The sequence below is a fragment of the Lampris incognitus genome, chromosome 17, assembly GCF_029633865.1.
Source record: "Lampris incognitus isolate fLamInc1 chromosome 17, fLamInc1.hap2, whole genome shotgun sequence".
In the NCBI taxonomy this organism is placed as follows: Eukaryota; Metazoa; Chordata; class Actinopteri; order Lampriformes; family Lampridae; genus Lampris; species Lampris incognitus.
In genome coordinates this window covers 43,506,620-43,531,322 of record NC_079227.1, presented here as the reverse complement: position 1 = coordinate 43,531,322, position 24,703 = coordinate 43,506,620, and the positions used below count along the sequence as shown (strand labels likewise).

General features: G+C 41.7%; 1 protein-coding gene across 1 annotated transcript in view; it reads right to left on the bottom strand.

Annotated features, from left to right (window-relative positions):
* ryr2a (ryanodine receptor 2a (cardiac)) overlaps nucleotides 1–24,703 on the bottom strand; it is a 1,161,183-nt gene that overhangs the window by 545,928 nt on the left and 590,552 nt on the right. The window contains 4 exon segments of the mRNA XM_056296806.1: nucleotides 7,880–7,953; nucleotides 15,683–15,759; nucleotides 18,660–18,739; nucleotides 24,114–24,213. Of these exon segments, the coding sequence (XP_056152781.1) occupies nucleotides 7,880–7,953; nucleotides 15,683–15,759; nucleotides 18,660–18,739; nucleotides 24,114–24,213 (331 nt within the window).

Here is a 24,703-nt window from a genome sequence, read left to right as displayed (position 1 = left end):
GAATGAAGATTCTACCGAGGGACCATGAAAGATGGACATGGCAGCCTTTACAGCTTGGCACAGGCCTGGATATTTTCCTGTTTCAAAGACAGAGGATCACCATTTCACCACATAATCTCCCTCTTTTAAAGTGGGCAGGGTGTGGTCCACATTGTACTGAAGTATCTCCTGGTGAGTGTCAGCATCAGGCAGCAGCAGGTGACTCATCATGTGTGTGAGCTTCTTCAGTTCAAACCCAGTTTTAGTGTGCCCTCTTACAATGGGATCCACGGCAGACAAGCACTGCAGGGTCTTGCTCTGCAAAGGCAGCTTTTTCTGCAGGTATTTGGCACATGTACTGTATGCCCTGGAGACTTCTCGCAGGAATGGCTTTAGCAGCTGAAACAGAGATCAACAACAATAAGCTCACAAACATTTACTACTGTTCATGTAATCATACAAACCTGGCAGAGGTTCTAAATTAATCATTCTAATTACAGTATTTTAAAGTACTCACAGGGTGTTGTGGATGTGCCACTCTGAATCGATCAGCCTCCTGCCCCACATACATCTCTCTCACAGGTAGCAGTTTGTCATCCAAGTCCAGAGTAGCTACAGCTTGGGCATCGGGGTCAGGTGTTCAGATTTGACAAAGCAGGCAAGAGAGTTGGTGAAGATTTCCAGCTGTTTGTCATGCAGTTTATGGACGACTGTTTGACTGCCCTGTGAAAAAAATAACATGAAGTTGTGGTTCAATGAACAAAAATGTACACGAGGAGGAATGGATACAGATTATAACTCAGGGTTATCTCATCTCAATTTGAAAAAGCATAAAAGAACATATCTAAGGACCTACAGACACCCTGCTCAAAGTGGTCTTAGACATGGGATTACTGTAATTAAAAACTGTACACAATCTGCTCACTACTAGTATGGCTTTATTTTATTTTCTGCAGCCAGCCATCACAGACTTTTGTAACATTTTTATCATCATAATCCTACTCTCATAATTTGTGATTTAACAACTTTTTTTTTCTCATTCTGGTTAGGTAAAAATCGTGATGAGAAATGTAGCATTCGTTTGAGTAAAAATGTCATAGCCATAAGCAGAGGACTCAATCTTCAACTCACCTGGAGCACCATGACATATTCTTTAAGGATTGGCAGTACTCCTGTACATAGACTGATGTGCAGCTTACTTGTGGTGGCTTCATGCCACACCTTCTGAACCATCCTCTTCTTCCTGTCTTTTCACAGCTGTGTCATTCCTGGAAAAATCAAGGCCTAAATTAAAAAACAAAACAAAAACAAACCTCTATAGCATAGTGCAGGTAGGCAATCACAGAACCAAGGAGAAACAACTGTGATAAGTTACCTTTTTTGCTGAGGTCCTCGCGAAAGGACTGAATCTGTGTCTCTGCCTTTTCACTGACGTTGTAATCAGCAAACAGCTGCTTCAGGGGGTTCTGGTAGAGGGCCTTGTCCTCCTTGTCGTTGAAGCTATAGTAAAGGACTTGGTAGGCAGGAAGCAGCCTCTGGATGCTAATGGCAACATCATAAGCCGATAGCCAGCAGTGCTGAACAAGCCTTTTGGGAGCTGAACCAGGAATGCTCATGAAGTCGCATATCTCTCTGAGGTACGTCAACTGACAAAGAGAGACAATGGAACACATTTGTTAGGATCACTTAGGTCATATCGCATATGATAAATACAATGTTTGTAGTGCTCTATAAATGAAATTGAAACTAACATGGTCTGAAGCCCATTGATGATCTGCATGCAGGTCACTGAACAGCCTTTCAAGATGGCTGCTGAAAGGAGCTGCAAAAACCTTTGCAGCGTTGTGGATATGGTGGCAGCTGTCACCGTCAACATCAAGTAGGGTTGAGCAGTGGTTCTGCAGCACTCTTGTTTCCAACCCCGTCTTGCTGCCTCCCATGACACCGCAGGAGTCAATCAACATGCTGACAACGTTGGACCATGGGATATTGTTGTCTTCAAAGAACTTAACCAGCAACTTTTCTAACTTGAGAGTGCTAGCTTTCAAGACTTCTAAAGAGCCAAGGTGTTCCACATCAACTGTCTTACGGTCTGTGTTGAAGCAGCTGACCAGGATGGAAAGCACTTTTTTGTCGCGTTTGGTAGTACTTTCATCAAGGTTGATGGAAAATTGGTACTTCTGTATATTGCTGAAGATCCTCTGTGACAATCCATGCACCATTTTGTAAGCTGCTGATGTGTGCGACAGCTTTTTTTTTTTATATAAATTTATTTCTGATTTTTCCCTTTTTTCTCCCAATTTAGTGGCCAATCGATCCCTATTTTAATTCAAACACCCACCCTCGTACTGCATGCGTTCGCCAACTGCATCTCTCCGGCCGGCAGTCTCGAAGGAGACGCCTCGCCACTTTCATGACAAGGCGACTCCAGGCCGAACCACTGTTTTTTCCGACACACACAGAGACGCATTCACGTGACGAACACAAGCCGACTCCGCCCCCCTCCCGAAGACAGCGTTGCCAATGATTGCTGCTTCATCGAGTCCGGCCATAGTCGGATCTGACGAGACCGGGGCGCGAACCCCAGTCCCCAGTGGGCAACTGCATTGACACAAAGCCGACGCTTAGACCGCTACACCACCGCGGACTACATGTGTGCGACAGCTTTAATCCACTCAGCGCTACTTTGTCTGCAACAAAAGCCTGGGCCAGCTTCACCATCACGGGTGCGAAGGTAAACAGCAGCGAATGTTCAGCAAGAGTAGTGAGAACCATCGCCTAGACCAAAAAAAAAAGTGATTAGATTTTCATCAGTAAAACCCTGTTTTACTGATGAAAAGTATAGCTTAAACTGTATGGCTTAATATGCATAATATTGCTTAATATGCAAATAGTATGGCTTAATATGCATTAACTTCCATTTTTACTGTAAAGCTGTTAGAAGTGTAGCCTATCTTGTATTTGCAATAAATATGTATTTAATCTAGTACAACTCTATTTAAATTGAGTAAACACACCCTGTACAATGCATCTACTCTGGCAAATGTCAAGTAGCCTGTCAACAGTAAAATAATAGTGATTTAACTTAGTGACGTAGAAAAATGCAAGCCTCTAATCTATACACACCTCTGCATTAGCAACCCACTGAAATAAGGGTACAGGCACCTTAACTCTCTCTCTCATTGCTTCGGGGCCCTTTGGAGCAACTGCACCTGGGACTGGAAGTACACTGGTTGTGGTCATTATAGTGTACACTTTTTGCTGGTGCACCTCCGTTTGGCAGTGTGCTGAGATGGCATGTGAACCCTTGTTGCTGTAATTTATCTCCTTTGAGCAGAGGCTGCATTTAGCATACCCCACCTTGTTAAATTTTTTTTTTAAAATACTGTGACAGCGGGAAGCTGTGCTGCACTCCCTTCTCCTCTGTTTTGGCCTCCACCTTTAGCCAGGCCCAGCTCCATTTGCACCCCAGCCCTGCCTCAAGCTGCGCTACATAAATAGCATCTTCTTCCTTAAGCTCTCTCATTCTGAAAAATTGACCAGATGTTATCAGCTAGCATCAGGGCCTCATTTTTCATGGTCAGAAAAGTTTGTTAAGGCTAACCCCAACTACGTGATCCGCTATCAAGCTGGCAAGCTTTCCATTATAGACCAATATCATTCTTTATAAACATTGCCGCACATGTACACTAACTGGTTGCAGAAAACATGTCCAGTTACATTGTAAAACCCATATTTTGCCCACTACTACTACTAAAACAACATCCTATATGTTTTTGATTATATATTCCCAACAAGCTGAAAGTGTTTTGAGCATTTCAATGCTAAGTTGACGTTTTTGCGATGAGTAGTTTTTGAGAACGAGAACTTTGTTTAACACCTGCGCCAGTTTGCATCTGCACTACATACAGTGGGGAGAACAAGTATTTGATACACTGCCGATTTTGCAGGTTTTCCCACTTACAAAGCATGTAGATGTCTGTAATTTTTATCATATGTACACTTCAACTGTGAGAGACGGAATCTAAAACAAAAATCCAAAAAATCACATTGTATGATTTTTAAGTAATTAATTTGCTTTTTATTGCATGACATAAGTATTTGATACATCAGAAAAACAGAACTTAATATTTGGTAAAGAAACCTTTGTTTGCAATTACAGAGATCAGACGTTTCCTGTAGTTCTTGACCAGGTTTGCATACACTGCAGCAGGGATTTTGGCCCAATCCTTCATACAGATCTTCTCCAGATCCTTCAGATTTCGGGGCTGACGCTGGGCAACACGGACTTTCATCTCCCTCCAAATATTTTCTATTGGGTTCAGGTCTGGAGACTGGCTAGGCCACTCCAGGACCTTGAGATGCTTCTTACGGAGCCACTCCTTAGTTGCCCTGGCTGTGTGTTTCAGGTCGTTGTCATGCTGGAAGACCCAGCCACGACCCATCTTCAATGCTCTTATTGAGGGAAGGAGGTTGTTGGCCAAGATCTCGCGATACATGGCCCCATCCATCCTCCCCTCAATACGGTGCAGTCGTCCTGTCCCCTTTGCAGAAAAGCATCCCCAAAGAATGATGTTTCCACCTCCGTGCTTCACGGTTGGGATGGTGTTCTTGGGGTTGTACTCATCCTTCTTCTTCCTCCAAAAATGGCGAGTGGAGTTTATACCAAAAACCTCTATTTTGGTCTCATCAGACCACATGACCTTCTCCCATTCCTCCTCTGGATCATCCAGATGGTCATTGGCAAACTTCAGACGGGCCTGGACATGCGCTGGCTTGAGCAGGGGGACCTTGCATGCGCTGCAGGATTTTAATCCATGACGGCGTCATGTGTTACTAATGGTTTTCTTTGAGACTGTTGTTGTCCCAGCTCTCTTCAGGTCATTGACCAGGTCCTGCCGTGTAGTTCTGGGCTGATCCCTCACCTTTCTCATGATCATTGATGCCCCACGAGGTGAGATCTTGCATGGAGCTCCAGACCGAGGGAGATTGACCGTCATCTTGAACTTCTTCCATTTTCTAATAATTGTGCCAACAGTTGTTGCCTTCTCACCAAGCTGCTTGCCTATTGTCCTGTAGCCCATCCCAGCCTTGTGCAGGTCTACAATTTTGTCCCTGATGTCCTTAGACAGCTCTCTGGTCTTGGCCATTGTGGAGAGGTTGGAGTCTGATTGATTGTGTGTGTGAACAGGTATCTTTTATACAGGTAATGAGTTCAAACAGGTGCAGTTAGCACAGGTAATGAGTGGAGAACAGGAGGGCTTCTTAAAGAAAAACTAACAGGTCTGTGAGAGCCGGAATTCTTACTGGTTGTTAGGTGATCAAATACTTATTTCATGCAATAAAATGCAAATTAATTATTTAAAAATCATACAATGTGATTTTCTGGATTTTTGTTTTAGATTCCGTCTCTCACAGTTGAAGTGTACGTATGATAAAAATTACAGACCTCTACATGCTTTGTAAGTGGGAAAACCTGCAAAATCGGCAGTGTATCTAATACTTGTTCTCCCCACTGTAACTCTCCCGCCCTGTCTAGTGGGGAGACGGCGCTATAGGAGTCATGTTTCCATGGCAACCTGGGCTCGTCAGTGATATTGACTAATCCGGTAAAGTACCGGAAATTAACATGTCGCCATTACTGCAGAGGCGCGTCCCTACAATACACACGCGTTTGAATGCAAGCTGTGCTAATAAGTGTACAATGTTCTACTTTTATCTTTTTAACATTACTCAACGTTACATTTGACAACGATGTCTAGGAAGTCGGGAAGAAGCTGTGCAGTTCTCGGCTGCTCCAACTGTAGTGGCAAACTTACTTTGGAAAAAGACTGAATGCGAAATACACAAGCCTTTACTTCATGAAGATTGCCCCTGTCTGAGACCATACAGTTTACATAGATTCCCTGGCTGTGCAGTGGACCAAGATATTCGCCAGAAGTGGATTAAGAATACCAACAGAAAGGACTTTGTTCCCAGTAAAAATAGCACGGTAGGTTTTGGTTAACAGTCGACAATCTATAGTCATCTCACAATGACTAACGTTAGCATGCAGCTGCCTAGGCTAACATGGTGAAACACACCTTTAAGCTAACACTGCTTAGCTTACGTTAAGTTAGCTAACGTTAGTGGACTGCGGTGGTCGCACATAATAAATGAACTCAACCAGCTAACTGGCGTTATTGCTCTAACGTTAACTGGCAGCCCTATGCAGGCAGTAGCGAACACTGCTACTTGCGACCGCAGTAATGGCGGCGTTGCTAGATGGCGGAACACAAACTGGTCGGCGGATTAGTCACCTATCCATCCATTAGCTGAACAGCTTATCCTGTTCTCAGGGTCGCAGGGATGCTGGAGCCTATTCCAGCAATCATTGGGTGGCAGGCGGGGAGACACCTTGGACAGGCCGCCAGGCCAGCACAGGGCAGTGATATACATGTGAAACGTTAATTTTAAATGAATTAAGAGGCATATTTGTCAAAGTAACCCTTTCTGGGAAATCAGCATGAACTAATATGCCTAGCTAGCACGTTGAATAGATGCAGTATTAGCGTTTTTAAAAAGTCAACGTTAATTGCTGCTAGTCAAAATGCTAACGCTGAAGTTAGCCGAGCTTGCCACTAACGTTGGAGACCGGCGCAGGTGTCAAGCAAAGTTCTCGTCCTTCGTCCTCAAAAACTACTCATCGCAAAAATGTCAACTTAGTATAGAATTGCTCAAAACACTTTCAGCTTGTCGGAAGTTTAATTAAAAAACAAAAAAAAACATATTGGATATTGTTGTCAAAAGGTATAAGCTAATTTAGGTCAAATATCCTATTCCCGCTGTGTAATTGTGTGCTCTTTTTGCAACTACTACGACGAGTGACATAATGATGTCGACAAAATATTGGTCTATAAGTTAAACAGGTTGGGAAAGACTTGATGGGGTAACGTGAGGGAACATTTATCACGACACACTTCAGCTTGATTTGGCAGGTTAACGTTAACGGTACTTTACCAAGTAGTTACCTAACGTCAAGTTGGTTAAACAGCAAATTACATCGTTGGCAGTAAACAAGACTTACCTCAAAAGTAGTGTTCATTGTAGTAGTAACGTTACCAAAGCAGAGATCCAGTATCCGTGAAAAGGAGGGGAATCAAGACGATGTAGTGATCTTGAAGCTGATTGACCAAAAGACTCGACTCGTCTCACCAAAGACGTTTTATTGCAAAGAAGATCACGACATAACAACTTTCTGAAACGGTCTCTGGTCTCACGCCAGTCTATGGGAGATTGCGCTGACTGGTCACATACCCCCCCCCCCCCCAAAAAAAAACAAAAACTCTCCGGATCTAAGCGATTCACGTGGATGACTTATTTTGGTTCAAAACGGCGAATTTCGCAGAAAAACGGCAAGTTTGCAGGTATGATTAACCATTGGAGGTTGGAAGAAAAAAAAGCCTTGAGAATTAACACAAACTTTTTAGCTTCATGAAACATTTTTGTAACAGTGGTGAAAGACAATAGCAGTGAATCTTCAAGTGAAAGTGTACAACTTTAACAAGTGACCAACATTACACAGGGCTTTCTGAAGCATCAGCGTTTGAGTGATCTTTTATCCACGAACTTACAAAGGGATAACTGTAAAATTCCATGGTTGTCATTATTAATGTGTCTACAATACAATTCAGTGCAAAGTCTACTTTGAACAATGGTGAGTGTCCCTATCTCCGTTTATGCTTCACAAAAAAAAACAAAAAAAAAACTCAAATATATGACACTTACCAAGTCAAAGGAAAACACAGGCTTTGTGTGCTTCCCTTTTTATTGCTAAGGACTTTTGTTATAAAGCAGGCAGGTGCTGGTAATAACATCGAGAGTAAGGTGTGTTCTAGCTTACACCAGGTGTGAAGCCTACCTGATCCTTCCTCCGTCACCATACCCAGTCCTTCTGCTTTGTTCTGCCTCTCAAATGCATTCAGATCCAAGACACTGCAATAGGAACAACAAAACATTCAGATCCAGAACACTGCAACAGGAACAGCAAATGCGTTCAGATCCAGTACACTGCAACAGAAACAGCAAATGCATTCAGATCCAGAACACTGCAACAGGAACAACAAAACATTCAGATCCAGAACACTGCAACAGGAACAACAAAACATTCAGATCCAAAACAGTGCAACGGGAACAACAAAAATTCAAATCCAGGACACTGCAACAGGAACAACAATGCATTCAGATCCAGAACACTGCAACAGGAACAACAAAACATTCAGATCCAGAACACTGCAACAGGAACAGCAAATGCATTCAGATCCAGAGCACTGCAACAAGAACAACAAAACATTCAGATCCAGAACACTGCAACATGAACAACAAAACATTCAGATCCAGAACACTGCAACAGGAACAGCAAATGCATTCAGATCCAGAACACTGCGACAAGAACAACAAAACATTCAGATCCAGGACACTGCAACAGGAACAACAAATGCATTCAGATCCAGGACACTGCAACAGGAACAACAAATGCATTCAGATCCAGAACACTGCAACAGGAACAACAAAACATTCAGATCCAGGACACTTCAACAGGAACACAAAACATTCAGATCCAGAACCCTGCAACAGGAACAACAAAACATTCAGATCCAGAAAGTGTCCTGAATCTGAATGTTTTGTTGTTCCTGTTGGAGTGCATCAGGAACAACAAAACATTCAGATTCAAGACACTACAAGACACTGCTGATCTGAATGTTTTGCTCTTTCTGTTGCAGTGTACTGGATCTGAATGCATTCATCCAAATGCATTCAGATCCAGAACACTGCAACAGGAACAACAAAACATTCAGATCCAGAACACTGCAACAAGAACAGGAAAACATTCAGATCCAGAACACTGCAACAGGAACAACATATTCAAATCCAGGACACTCCAACAGGAAAAACAAATGCATTCAGATCCAAAACACTGTAACAGGAACAACACATTCAGATCCAGGACACTGCAACAGGAACAGGAAAATATTCAGATCCAGAACACTGCAACAGGAACAACATATTCAAATCCAGGACACTCCAACAGGAAAAACAAAACATTCAGATCCAGAACACTGCAACATGAACAACAAAACATTCAGATCCAGGACACTGCAACAGGAAAAAACAAAATATTTAGATCCAGGACACTGCAACAGGAGCAACAAAACATTCAGATCCAGGACACTGCAACAGGAACAACAAAACATTCAGATCCAGGACACTGCAACAGGAACAACAAAACACTCAGATCTAGAACACTGCAACAGGAACAACAAATGCATTCAGATCCAGGACACTGCAACAGGAACAACAAAACATTCAGATCCAGGACACTGCAACAGGAACAACAAAACACTCAGATCTAGAACACTGCAACAGGAACAGCAAATGCATTCAGATCCAGAACACTGCAACAGGAACAACAAAACATTCAGATCCAGGACACTGCAACAGGAACAGGAAAACATTCAGATCCAGAACACTGCAACAGGAACAACATATTCAAATCCAGGACACTCCAACAGGAAAAACAAATGCATTCAGATCCAAAACACTGTAACAGGAACAACACATTCAGATCCAGGACACTGCAACAGGAACAGGAAAACATTCAGATCCAGAACACTGCAACAGGAACAACATATTCAAATCCAGGACACTCCAACAGGAAAAACAAAACATTCAGATCCAGAACACTGCAACATGAACAACAAAACATTCAGATCCACACTGCAACAGGAAAAAACAAAATATTTAGATCCAGGACACTGCAACAGGAGCAACAAAACATTCAGATCCAGGACACTGCAACAGGAACAACAAAACATTCAGATCCAGGACACTGCAACAGGAACAACAAAACACTCAGATGTAGAACACTGCAACAGGAACAACAAATGCATTCGGATCCAGGACACTGCAACAGGAACAACAAAACATTTAGATCCAGGACACTGCAACAGGAACAACAAAACATTCAGATCCAGGACACTGCAACAGGAACAACAAAACACTCAGATCTAGAACACTGCAACAGGAACAACAAAATATTCAGATCCAGGACACTGCAACAGGAACAACAGAACATAACAACACATCTCAGGTTTCAAGCCACCTTTGCTAAACAGATACTGGTCTATGACCGTGATCAGTAAACCTGGAATGAATATATGCAAATCAATACTTTTGAGAGTTAGTATGTTCATAGTTTCCCATATCATTTTAAAAGAGAAACTACCAGCCTTCCATTCACCTTTAAGCAGGCACTGCACCAGCTGTACATTCCAGTTGGAGGGGGATACAGTTGGGGGGGGGGTTGCTAATTACATGAAAATTGTGGTCTTGTTTCATTTCTCACAACAACTTCAATAATGAATGGCATCAATTCTGCAGCATTTGCATTTAAATCAATTTTGCATAAAACCAAGTGCTCACTTATTTCCTGTGACCAATGACATCATGCCACATGATGAAGCAACAAGCAGAGCAGTAGTCTTCATAGACATTCTTCCAGAAACCATGTGACTGGCAAGGCACACCCTCAGTGAGAAACGTACTAATAAAAATGATTTGAAAATGTTAAGCAATGCACAGGCCAAGTCACTTTTCATGTGGTTTGTTTTTTTTGGATTCCTTAGCTTGTTCACCACAAACCACAAACCACATCCTGCAATAGCGACAGCAATAACAGTCGTATTAGTAGTTAATTTAGAGTTCTGGTTAGGTAACATTAAGGCCAGGTAGTGATTAAACTTAAATGATAAAAATGATACCCCCCCCCAAAAAAAGGAAAATTCTGTCATTATCTACCACCCCGATACCATTAGGGTTCCATCCATTATCAAAACCACTTATCCTACATGGGGTCGCGGGAAGCTGGAGCCAATCCTAAGTCACTGGGCAGCAGGCGGGGAGACATCATGGACAGGTCACCGGGCTCACACACACACACACACACACACACACACACACCACACACCACCCCACCCACTCACACACACACACTCACATACACACACACCTAGGGACCATTTAGTATGGCTGATTCACCTGACCTACATGTCTTTGGACTGTGGGAGGAAACCGGAGCACCCGGAGGAAACCCACGCAGACACGGGGAGAACATTAGGAACTATGACCCTGTTACTTGTTCTTAGCACTTATTGTATTCACTCATTTAAAAAAAAATCTCTTTCTTGCACTTTACTTTAGCACTGGTTTGCTCTTAGATGCTTTAGATGCACTTATGATCTCTGATGACTAGTAGTTCTGATTTCCTAAATTAAATGCACTTACTGTAAGTCGCTTTGGATAAAAGCATCGGCCAAATGACTGTAAAGTAATGTAATGTAATGTAACATGCAAACTCCATACAGAGGATGACCCGGGACAATTCCCAAGGTTGCACTACCCCGTGGCTCAAACCCAGGACCTTCTTGCTGTGAGGCAACCATGCTAACCACTGCGCCACCATGCCACCCACTGTTAAGGTTCTGTTTCCAGACAACACTGAAGGAGCAAGCCAATGAAATTTCAGAGCATCTCTCCTCCAAAGAATTGTTGTGGATGGTGGCCTGTTCATTACAGTTCCAAAAATGGCAAAAATTGACCACAAAAGTACTCCAGCTGGCGCCAGCGGCCCACCCAATCCCGACCCCACAGAGGAGACCTAACCTGGGACACAACCACACACATCTACACCTACACAACCCCTAAACATCGTCCCTGCTCTAACCCCTCCCTCTCCCCTAAGCCAGAAAGCCCAGGATCATCCTCTACCCTCCCAGACCCACAGGGGGCACCTCGAATGTCAGGCCAAGAGTGCTGGCTGTGTGGGAATCTGGGCCAGTAACTGAGGGAATGCCCTCTAATGGAGGTGGGGCAGGTGATCTGGGTTCTTTGCACATCAGCCCCACCGCCCAGTCCAGATGGGAGATAAAGGATGCTGTTGCTTATGCAAGGAGGTATACGTATATCAGGCAGACACTCATCCATTCAAGCCTGGCTCAGCCTGTGATACCGGTGGAGGCGTCCTGGGTTAGAAATTCAGGATGTGCATCGGACTATTCACAAATATCCAGTGATGGCCATTGAAATAAGATATCATGGGAAAAAGCATGAAGTCCAGGCCATTGTTAGTTCCCGCCTGTCGTGGCACCTTTTATTAACTCAGATTGGCTGGGATGTGATAAGGTGGTTAGGGAGACAGTGGGGCCAGAGCGTATGAGTGGTGCATGATACTAAGTGGTGATGCTTATCTGAGTCAGGCAAGGGGGATTCGACAATGGCTCCAGTGGTCCACCCAATGGAGGACTTCCCACTGAGTAGATTTGGGATGGCACACTACACTTTGCCTTTGACTATGTAATGACCATGGATGGTCAACAGGTGTACCCAAACGCGATGCTCACTCCTCCATATTTTACACTAGTAGAGACTGGTTATATTGAGAGAGTGCTGACACTCAAATCGGGGTAGAAAAACCTAACTTGTTGGTGCCAAAAGAACAAAAACCTATAAAACCTAAACAAATAAATATAAAACCCAAATCAAAAAATATATCTAAAAGGGCAGTGCAAAGGTTATGATTTTGGTTTTATGAATTGAAATTGCTGTAAATGGAAGGTGATGAGGTGAGATAATGAGATGAGATGACGCATAGGAATACCTATGCGTGAATGAGAGGGAGGACAGTGGAATGGTGAGGATGCAAGTAATAGAGGTGATGAAGGCATACGAGTTTAAATACTTGGGGTCAACTGTCCAAAGTAACGGGGAATGCAGAAGAGAGGTGAAGAAGAGAGTGGAAGCAGGGTGGAGTGGGTGGAGAAGAGTGTCAGGAGTGATTTGTGAAAGAAGGGTACCAGCAAGAGTTAAAGGGAAGGTTTACAAGATGGCTGTGAGACCAGCTATGTTATATGGTTTGGAGACAGTGGCACTGATGAAAAGACAGGAGGTGGAGCTGGAGGTGGCAGAGTTGAAGATGCTAAGATTTTCACTAGGAGTGATGAAGAAGGACAGCATTAGGAACGAGTATATTAGAGGGACCACTCAAGTTGGACTGTTTGGAGACAAGGCAAGAGAGGCAAGATTGAGATGGCTTGGCTATGTGTGCAGGAGAGATGCTGGGTATATTGGGAGAAAGCCGCTGAATATGGAGCTGCCAGGGAAGAGAAAAAGAGGAAGGCCAAAGAGGAGGTTTGTGAATGTGGTGAGGGAGGACATGCAGGTGGCTGGTGTGACAGAAGAAGATGCAGAAGACAGGAAAAAATGGAAATGGATGATCCGCTGCGGCGACCCCTAACAGGAGCAGCCGAAAGTCGTAGTAGAGGAAGGTGATGAGGGTTTGATTTCAATTATTGAAAATTGAGATGATACTGATGATTTCTCTGTGTAAGACTTCAGGTGGCAAACTACTTTTTATGTTGGGGAAGATCAGTCATCCGTCATTGTGCCGCAAGATAACTTTTCACCTCTGCTGCAGCTAATTGGCAGAAACTTTGTTAGCTAATCACAAAAGTTGAATCAGTTCATCTGGACGCGTTTACAAGGAGAAACATTTCATCATGGCAATCCTCCTGGTGCGTAACAGCCTACACTATGGACAAGTATCTGGCGCAGCGTGTTTTGGGGTTTGAAAGCAACTGAGGTGCGGTGTTTGGAAAATATGCGCCTCAACTATTCTGATACTCTCGCCACATACGGAACCACCACTGGTTTACACGTAGGCAGCTGTTGTCCTTCTCTTCTCTTCAATTGGGTGGCGCAGTGTTTGGGCGTCTTCCTGACTTTGGCAAACACCCAGTTAGGATAACCACACTTAACCAGGGCCTGTTTAATATGGGATTTCTCCTCTTCCCCGGCCACTGTCGGTGGGAACATTGTCAACTCGGTGGTGCAGCATCCTGATGACTCCTAGTTTGTGCTCCAGTGGATGATGAGAGTCAAACCTTTCCTGTTTGTTTACGGTAAATATCAACAATCAAATTTCCCCCATCACTAATTGCAGTTTCACAGTGTAAAACCTGTCATGTTCCACATCCTCCCTGGTGAACTTGATGTGGCGTCCACAGAGTTAATGTGGTCAGTGAAATGTGCTACATCCAGAGATTTAATTTTAACCCAGGTGTCATCCACAAATCTGAACCAATGGCTAGATGGTGTCCCTGGACAAGACATCAGAGCCTCTTTTCCACTTCCTCCATATACAGGTTGGCCACTACAGGTGAGACTGGGGAACCCAGAGCGCCCTCATGCCTCTGCCTATAGTACAGCCCCCTGTATATGATGTATGTGGACTGAAGACACAGCTTCAGGAGCAACACACTTGGTCAGTGTTAAGGGTGGTTCTATTGCTAAGGGCGGGGTCGTTGTGTAATTTCATACAGACTACCTCCACTGCTTCATCAACAGGAACACACGTGAAGAGAGACTTAACATCATAAGAGACCAATGTTTCATCCCCCTCCATAGTGATGTCCCTCACCTTATCCACAACATCCATAGTGTTCTGAATGTGATGTTCATTACTGCGTACCAACGAGTTAAAAATAGATGCCAGAAACAGTATTTCATACTGGTGAGAATGGTCACAGGGACTGCAAAAAGGGGGGTGTTGCTATCAAGAAAAAGCACCCCTGGCCAAAGGAAGACTCCAACTTCCTCCTCTCTTTCTCCACTTGCTGGAAAACCTCTGATCTCACCAAGTCCAAGTTTTGGACCAAATACTCTTTCAGAGGAAAGCCTGCCTCCAACTATGGCCTTCTTGTCAACCTGGTAGTGCAGTCAAAGCGAGCCATAGATGGCAATGCTGAAGCATGGACCAGGTCATTATCCTCTCTGCCACCACTGTGAACACTTTTGTAAGGTGGAGGATGGCACCTGCTGATTTATAAACTTATTTGTCCTCTGTGGGAGAGAGAGAGTCCATCGCCACTGACATAGCCAAGAGGGAGGTGCTCCATGGGCGATGCTTTTTTGCCATGGCAGTAGACTGGGCAGCGCAGCAGTAGAAGCCTACCTAAATTGTTATCTGCTGGTGGAGTGTGGTGGGCAGCTGAGGCACCCTATCTAAACTCTAACCTCTATGTGGTAGCTTGCAGGGCTAAAGTAATAAAAAAACTAGAGGTCAGAGCCTCTTTGACACAGTAAAACCAACTGGTTTTGGTGTTACCATCCCTGTTCATTGGTAGACAACCACAGGGTTGTAACATAACATTTTTTAGGTTTAACTAACTGCATTATTTTTATTTAGTATGGTGGCTATGCTTGCATCAGTATTTTTATTGTAGTGAGTGCAGGTGCAGGGCACTGTTAAGGTAAATATATTTTATAGCAGTTTATCCTTTCTATAACCTAAACTTTGCAATGAAGTTAATTTTATTATTATTACCTAATCATCCTCCCATGTAAGTGGTTTAATGATTCCTCCCTCTCCACCTCAAGCTGATGTGTGGTGAGCGTTCTAGCACAAAATGGCTGCCGTGCGTCACCCAGGTGGTGCTACACATTGGTGCGTGGTTGAAGTGAGTTACCCCCTGAAGTGATTTGGGTGTCTAGAAAAGCGCTATATAAATGTAATGATTATTATTATTATTGTTGTTGTGCATTTTATTGAGAAGCCTCTTGTGAAACTGACTGAGTTGTAAGTATGTCAACCAAGAGGAGTTTCAGTTACCTGCATGACTGCATCAAGCCAGCCAAGCTCTGGAAGAAGCCCACATCCTTTTTCTCTTTCAGATAGTCCAGCATTTTCTGTCAGAGAGGCAAAAAAAGGAAAGTTTATACTACTAATAAATAGGTAGCTCTGGGAATCAGAGCCAGCCCTCGCTAACATGGCGCCCTAGCCAAGGTAGTCTGTGGCGCCCCCTTGTGACCAGAAATGCATGCTTCTAATTCGCCAGTAGCAAATTCCTTGGTCAGAGACTAGAAAAAAGGAAAACTTTAGGAGGAAGCACAACTAATAAATAATGTAAAAGATTATTTTCTTGTTATTTAACATTTATTTATCCAGTCAATAAAACTTAAAATGTATAAATGCAATAAAAAACCTATATAAATATAACCAAAAACCAGGTAGAATATAAGACATCATTCAGAAAAAAGCTCCAATTTAACTAAGGTAAAAATTACCAAGAAATAAGGTTTAAAAAAAAAAAGCCTTTCAGTACAGTCTGTTGTGTGAATAGAATTTGCAATCGATAAATAAGTGACAATTAGAAAAAAGAATCAATTAAACACAATAGCAAAAAGGTAAAGGAATATTTCAACTATTTACACCTCTTTACATTAGGTTGTCGTGATTAAATACAGATATAGAAAAATAGATACTGGACCCTTCTAGCTTTTCTTGTTGTGAATTCATCGATTATGTCATTGTATGATAGCTGTTCTGAAACTCAGTGGTTTATGCTCATTATAGAAAGACTTGAGAAGCTCTTCTCTGTAGCAGCCAGTTATGGGAAGAATGGCAGAAATTCTCAAAGCTACCCACATGTTAAGCTAGATTTCTGCCAGCTTCTTTTTATAAAGGAAACGCAGAAGTTGCATTTTAGTCATGTTACTTGATGGCAAGTTGGGAAACTGCTCAAATTCTGAAGCCAGTTCACTACCTTTAACATTTTCACCTTTTTCTTCCTCCTGGGCACCAGATAATTTTGGCTTTTAAGGCATGTCACAGTCATTGACATCAACAGCAGAAGTGACTCAATCAGGACAGGTAGTTTAAGGTTGCGATCTCACCCCTTAATCCCTGCTAAGTACAAAATCCAATCAAGAAAATTATTTTGCTTGTGTATGGTGTAATACATTCGGAAATTGTGTTTATATTAAATTGATAGGGGTGAATACATTTTTTTAAATTATTTTTTTAGGTCAAAATTGTGTGCCCCCTAGAGCATTTTATGCCCCTTTTACCTATACTGTTTAAGTAGTGGGCCAGCGCTCTTTAGAATTGACACCCTATAAATAGTCATAAATGACTCACAGCCTCAATTCCAATTTGATACAAATATGCATATAAAAGCCATGACAACCTATTTCCCTGCTACTGTAAGCACTGGTATCCTGGGTTTTGGGTGGGTATTTTTGGGGCCACCCTTGTCTAGTTCTCCTCTTATCAAACATATCTTTTACTGTTTTACTGTTTCTCCTGGCATTTCATATTCAACTCTTTCAACTCTTGTATACGGGGCGCCACAGGGTTTAATTTTAGCTTCACTTCTGTTCTCACTTTACATGTTTCCATTAGAAAAAAATCATTCAAAGTCACAATATTTATTTCTATTATACGGACAACACCCAGATCTACTTCCCCCTCAATTCCCCAAATATGGCAGGCCTAACTCAATTAAATGATGTCTGTTTTCAAGGTGTTAAAAGCTGGATGACACAAAATGATGTACAACTAAATTAAAATAAGACTGAGAAACTGTGTTTTGTTTACATTAACTACATTTTCTTTTAATTCTGACTAATCAAACAGTAAACAACAATGATGAGTCAGATTTCCTAGTTGCATCAATGTAACATGCCGGGTAATTACTGACCACAGCTACTGGTTGCATCAATGTAACATGCCGGGTAGTTACTGACCACTGCTACTAGCTGCATCAATGTAACATGCTGGGTAGTTACTGACCACAGCTACTAGTTGCATCAATGTAACATGCTGGGTAGTTACTGACCACAGCTACTAGTTGCATCAATGTAACATGCCGGGTAGTTACTGGCCACAGCTACTAGTTGCATCAATGTAACATGCCAGGTAGTTACTGACCACAGCTACTAGTTGCATCAATGTAACATGCCGGGTAGTTACTGACCACAGCTACTAGTTGCATCAATGTAACATGCCGGGCAGTTACTGGCCATGGCTACTAGTTGCATCAATGTAATATACCGGGTAGTAACTGACCACAGCTACTAGTTGCATCAATGTAACATGTCGGGTAGTTACTGAGTCTGTCTGTGGCACTTGCCCCGATAAACTATAGAGAGCAGGGAAAATACATCACTGCAGACACCATATCTCAACAGCATGTCCTTTATGCTCACATCTAGTCTCTCTACATTATTCATTACCACAATATCAACTGGGGAAAAAAAACAAAAAACATTCTTCATGGCTTTGTGGGTTGACTTTGCGTCATAAAATGGGACGTTTGCTGCTTTTGCTTTTTTTCTTTGCCCCTTGGCTTAGCAATGAGCATACTACTGACCATGAAAACACCAACAGAGAGATATTTTCATCAGACTACAAAAAAATGTGATTTTCTTTAGGAATATATTTTTTCAAGTGTTTGACAGTATCGCCATGTGTCTAAGCCAATATCGAAAGCACACTAAACACATTTCGTATATTATTCAGAAATCTACTTACGTTATTACACCATGATAAATCAATATTTTTGGGTAAAGAAATCGTTTATTTCTGTCTGGGAGGGCACTGTGAATATCAATGCCGGTGTTTCAACTTTGCTGTGATGATGTGCAATAAAGACAGTTAAGTATAACAATGCCTAATAAATACAAAATATATATGGGAAAAAAACAAACAGCTAAGATGAGAGATGCAAAAAAATAATAATATAAACAAACAATATAAAAGCCTATCTGCAAGTTACAAGAAGAGTTAGAAGAAGTAACAGTATTACCTGCTGTACAGTCGAGTTTCCTCCATTAAGAACAGCTATACCCAACTTCAGAGTTGACGCCACCATGGGGCCCATATCACCTAGAAGAAGGCGGACAAACATAACTGTTGATTTGGTATTTACCCATCACAAGGGTTTTAAAGGGGAAACTCTCCAAAATGCTATACATCCATTTTTGAATTGATAAATACATGCACGCATTAATAAATTAGCTAAATAAAAAATATAAATGACTTTTATTTAACATATTTATGAAGGACTTATACAGTTCTCTTTGAGAGATCATCACATAAAAACTTAAAACATAAAAGTTAGACAAGTAATAGTGAACAACTTATACAACGGTTAAAACAGAGGAAAAAATCTAATAAAAAATGGTAGAAACAATCGATATGGGTCACTTCATGACTAAGTAAGGGAGGAGAACCATATTCCATTCAATATTTCTATCGGAACCAAACAACAACTGGGCTAGTCAAGCCTTTCCAGCTGAGTGTGCCTCAGAAACATCATGTTATGCATAGTTTTTGACATACTAGCTTATTTATTATTTATATCATTACCATTAGTGTTATGATAAAGACTACATTTCTGCTGTTTGAAACTTGGCTAAAAACATGTCAAGAAAATATGTGTCACTATTTATTTTATACTGACTCAGGTAAACACCTTTTAAGTAGCACTTAAGCATGTAATTAGGCCAAATGAACACCTTAACCTCACATTTACTAAATAACTTGCTATTAATGTTATGCAAATGATCTTAAGATAACTTTACCACTTATTGGAGAAGTCATTCCATATTTGTTAATATGTATGATCAACAAGGAATTTACCCATGACAAGGATTTCAAGTCAGCATATATAGTCAAGGTCAAAATTATTAGCCCCCAAGGAACTATGGAACATTTCCCTAAAATTCTGCCAAATGTTTGCATCATTTATAAAACTTTACATAGTAAAACATTCATCAATGTTAAGGCCCCTATTTGGTACATTTTGGAATGTAAAATAAATCCTCCGGTTTGCTTTATACCAAATGTAGTGAAAATTGAGGTGGTCAAAATTATTAGCCCCCATGTGATTTTTTTGCTTTCAAAACACACCTGACCTATCAATCAGCTTTCAAACCACACCCGAGCAATCAATCAGCATTGAACTTTACTTGAGGGACTCCAATGAACAGGGCTAGTGGCACTTGAACACTTGATTGAGAGGGACTACTCTTAAATTCTTGGTAAGAAGTAATTTCATCATGCCAAAAAGTAAAGAAATCAGTCTGGAACTCAGAAAGAAGATAGTGGATGCTCATCTTAAGGGGGAAGGCTATACTGCCATTTCCAAGCATGTCACAGTGTCTAAAACAGCTGTGCATTGCAGCATTGCAAAGCACAAGGAGACAGATTCTGTTAGAAACAAACCTGGGCATGGTTGAAAGTGCAAGATTTCAAAAACTTTGGAGAGGAAAATAGTCAGAGATGTCAACAACAATCCCCAGATCCCTGCCAAGATGATTGTTGCTGAACTGGCCTCTTCTGGACTTGATGTTTCAAGGAAAACTGTCGTGAGGGCTCTCCATCGTAGTGGGCTTCGAGGTCATCGTCTAAGAAAAACCCCATTACTCACACAGCGGCACATCAAAACCAGACTGAAGTTTGCTCGTGAACATTTGATGGGCATGAGTTTTGGAAGTCTGTCTTTTGGTCTGATGAGACTAAACTTGAGCTGTTTGGGCACATGGATGTTGCTTTTGTTTGGCGAAGGAAGGGCGAGGCCTTCAACCCTAAAAACACAGTTGCCACAGTTACATATGATGGTGGGAGCATAATGCTGTGGAGCTGTTTGGCTGCTTCAGGCACAGGGAACCTTGTTGGGGTGCATGGGATCATGAAGAAGATTATGTTGACATTTTGAAGGATAATGTAAAGAAATCTGCTGCCAGCCTAGCTTTAGGTCACTGCTGGGTCTTCCAGCAAGACAATGACCTGAAGCATACATCCAAGTCGGTCCAATACTTTTTGAAGGACACCAAAATCAAGGTCCTGGAGTGGCCCTCTCAGAGCCCAGATCTCAATCCTATTCAGAATCTGTGGCGGGAGCTCAAGGTTAATGTTCATGCTTGAAAACCACGCAATTTGGGTGAGCTGGAGCAATTTGCCATGGAAGAATGGGCTAAGATCCCTCAAGAGACATGTGCCATCCTAGTTAGGAATTACAATAAGAGGTTGTTGTCAGTTGTGAGTCAGAAAGGTTACACTATTGACCTTTGTCAGAGGGCTAATAATTTTGGCCTTGTCATTTTTGTTTTTTCTTGTTTCAATTCAGCACATCAGTAAAATATCTTGGCAGCACGGTGGCGCAGTGGTTAGCGCGGTCGCCTCACAGCAAGAAGGTCCTGCGTTCAAGCCCCGGGGTAGTCCAACCTTGGGAGTCGTCCCGGGTCATCCTCTGTGTGGAGTTTGCATGTTCTCCCCATGTCTGCATGGGTTTCCTCTGGGGGCTCCGGTTTCCTCCCACAGTCCAAAGACATGTAGGTCAGGTGAATCGGCTGTACTAAATTGTCCCTAGGTATGAATGTGTGTATGTGTGTGTATGTTGGCCCTGTGTGATAGTTTGGCGGCCTGTCCAGGGTGTCTCCCCGCCTGCTGCCCAATGACTGCTGGGATAGGCTCCAGCATCCCCGCGACCCTGAGAGCAGGATAAGCGGTTCGGAAAATGGATGGATGGAGTAAAATATCTCAATCAAGCTTAGTGGAAATTTTGTCTTTGTTCTTTTGGAAGCAATTAAATTATAAACACTTTTGGTTATGGTCATTTTCATGGAAAAGTTAAGGGCTTTTTTGATTTCATAAAGGGGGCTAATAATTTTGACCTTAACTGTACTTAATCCTAGAAACTACTCACAATACCTACATATTTAAATTAATGGTAAGTGGATACCCAAAGTTTTTTAGAGCTGATGATTTGCAGAGTCATATCCACACACCAAGGGCATCATTTGGACAGTTTTGTATTTTCAAAGTTTAATAACTTTGTGGGGGAAAAAAGATACAGACCTGCCGCTCTGTGAATGCCCCTAAAATTGCACACATTTGCATTAAAAGGAGTTTTAGATCAATTACACAAAAAAAAGTTATGATAAGATCTACCTAAAATGACCATGAGTGGTCAAAATGACCGCTCATAATTTGTGCGTGATCATGCGTGTCATGTCAGTATTTATGACGTGTGTTGGTCACATCATTTCCTTCGTGACGTTTATTGCTCTGTCATAGAAACACACTAGCGTTCTCAAGTGCAGACAAATAGTCTAAACTTGATTTGTGATTATGTCCAACATTTCTGGTTACAGACGCCGTTACAGACGCACCATGACTACCACTGAGGCGTTGCAGTATTTACAGGCGTTGGACAGCGGCTATTAGAATGTTCATTTTGCTGTCAGTTAGTTTCTTAACAGACATATTGACATATGTAATGCATTAATATCTCAACTGGGCATTTATCTTGACAGAATATAGAGTTTAAAAACCTCGGTGGTCAAAATGACTGCCTGTGGTCATTCTAGTAGTTTTTACATTTCACATTTTATAGGCCTTGTTACGTTTGTTACATTAGCAATATGTGTTTTCCATTTTGTTTTTCAGGTAATATTGTCACTTTTTCAATTTTGCTATTCAAGTTCAACCATGCCTCTCCTAAGTTATATTGTTTAAAAATAGAATTAAAGTTATTAGAATGTTAATTTTGGTGTCAGTTAGTTTCATAACAGACATACTAACATATGCAATGCATTAATATCACAATTGGATATTTATCTTGACAGAATATAGAGTTTAAAAATCGGCGGTCATTTTGACCGCCCATGATCATTTTAGGTAGGAGTTAAATCCCGGTTGTTCTTGTGTTAAGGGTTAATGCATCCAAGCCTGCTGGATCAACTGAGTTCACAAATCTTACAGTCTTACTGACCTGTTGCTGTGTTTGTAAGTAATGGCGCACATGCATATAAAATGGTTGCATTCTAATCAAATTTCAAAGGACTGACACTAGCTCATCATATGTGAACACAAATGTAATGGCTAATCAACACACGTGGTCTGACTGCTAAAGGTCAAAAAGAAAGAGATCCCATTAATCTGCAAAACAGATTTATTCCATCTTTTCAGTGGATTTATGATGAAGCAAAATGGTGTAGCTTAATGCCTATAAGTGTAAATGTATAAGGTTGCCTAAAATCTGACTGAATTTTGATTCACATATTAAAAAGCTAGTTCACTTACATTTTTTTCTTATTTCACCCACCTGCAAACTATTGTAATTTTTCTTAACCAAACAGGGAAGCATAACATGATTTTAAAATTGTCTACAACTCTGCTGCTATGCTTTTAACAAAAACCAAGACACAAGACCACATCACTCCTATTTTAGCTTCCTATATTAGCTTCAGCATAACTATGTGTTGTAGAATTGATATTAAGATTCTATTTATTAATTTCAAGACACTTCATGGTCTGGCTCCTAGCTACATCTCCAACTTTTTCACAAGAGTGCATAAGTTTGAGATCCTAGAGCAAGGCCCTCTTGTCTGTCCCAAAGTCTCAACTAAATGCTGTAGATGACCAGACTTTTGCTGCCAGATACTAGGGGTTTGGAACAGCTTGCCTGAGGAAAATGCATTCCTCTTTAAAAATCCTTCTGAAACTATACTTTCTCTAAAAGGCATTCCTTTAGTTCTTTTCTTGATATATGACTCGGAAATTAGAACTCATCCTGCACTGTTCATATTTATTGCTTTAATCCCGAATAAAGGCTATAAAATTATTATGATCAACTGTACAAGCTAACAACACTTATATTAGCTATGCACATTGTTTTGAAGTCACTAGAAGTGCTCTGTAATGCTGTTTTAGAGAAGGGATCGCTTCCATTTTAGTACTGGCTGCTTGGCTGAATCATGTTCATAACCACATTCAGATACTAAGCACAGAAAAACGGTATGGGGCAACATGTTATGTCGCCTAGACACTAGAAAACTGCCAAACCCTCCAAAAAGTGAACTACACCTTTAAGTGCTATGTTTGTATACATTTTGGGAAAAGTAAAATCTGTGTACATTTTTTCATACTGTATCAACCCTAGTGTCGACTTTCCATTTATTGATGATGACCACTTCTGCATATTGTGATGTTGCCCTGCAATACACCTACATCCTGAGGTCAGTCACGATATCAAATTTAGTAATCTAATAATCCCCGGGAACATTATTCAGAGCACAAGGCTAAGAACAGACTAGTGTGTGTGCAGCTTCCTGAGGTATTGTTCTCTTGTTCTGTGTCCTGGAGTTTGAAGAGGGCAAATCAAAGGACATTTTGACAGATGAGACAGCAAGGTATCACAAAGTGGGAGAAAAATAACCAAAAATATCCATAAATTACTAAGAAAATTACCTACCTTTACTAGCACTTATGGTTTGTAGCACCATCTCAGCAGCCCCACGGTCATGCAGCCTTGCCTGCTGGTATAACAATTTTTGTTTCTCCATTTCCTTCTCCTGTATGCAACACATGGGGCAAGGATTTGAAAAGCAAGCTGTGTCAATCCAGAGTCTTGACCACCATGCTCTCGTACAGTGTAAGTCTGACTATAAACACACATGTTAGGAACTATGGGTTGTAAAATTACATAATTCAGAATCTAATCTGCATCTGAATGAAGGGAAAGTTGGTAACCATGTACTACACTCACTGGCCACTTTATTAGGTACACCTTGCTAGTACCGGGTTGGACCCCCTTTTGCCTTCAGAACTGCCTTAATCCTTCGTGGCATAGATTCAACAAGGTACTGGAAACATTCCTCAGAGAGTTTGGTCCATATTGACATGATAGCATCACGCAGTTGCTGCAGATTTGTCGCAGCACATCCATGATGCGAATCTCCCGGTCCACCACATCCCAAAGGTGCTCTATTGGATTGAGATCTGGTGACTGTGGAGGCCATTTGAGTACAGTGAACTCATTGTCATGTTCAAGAAACCAGTCTG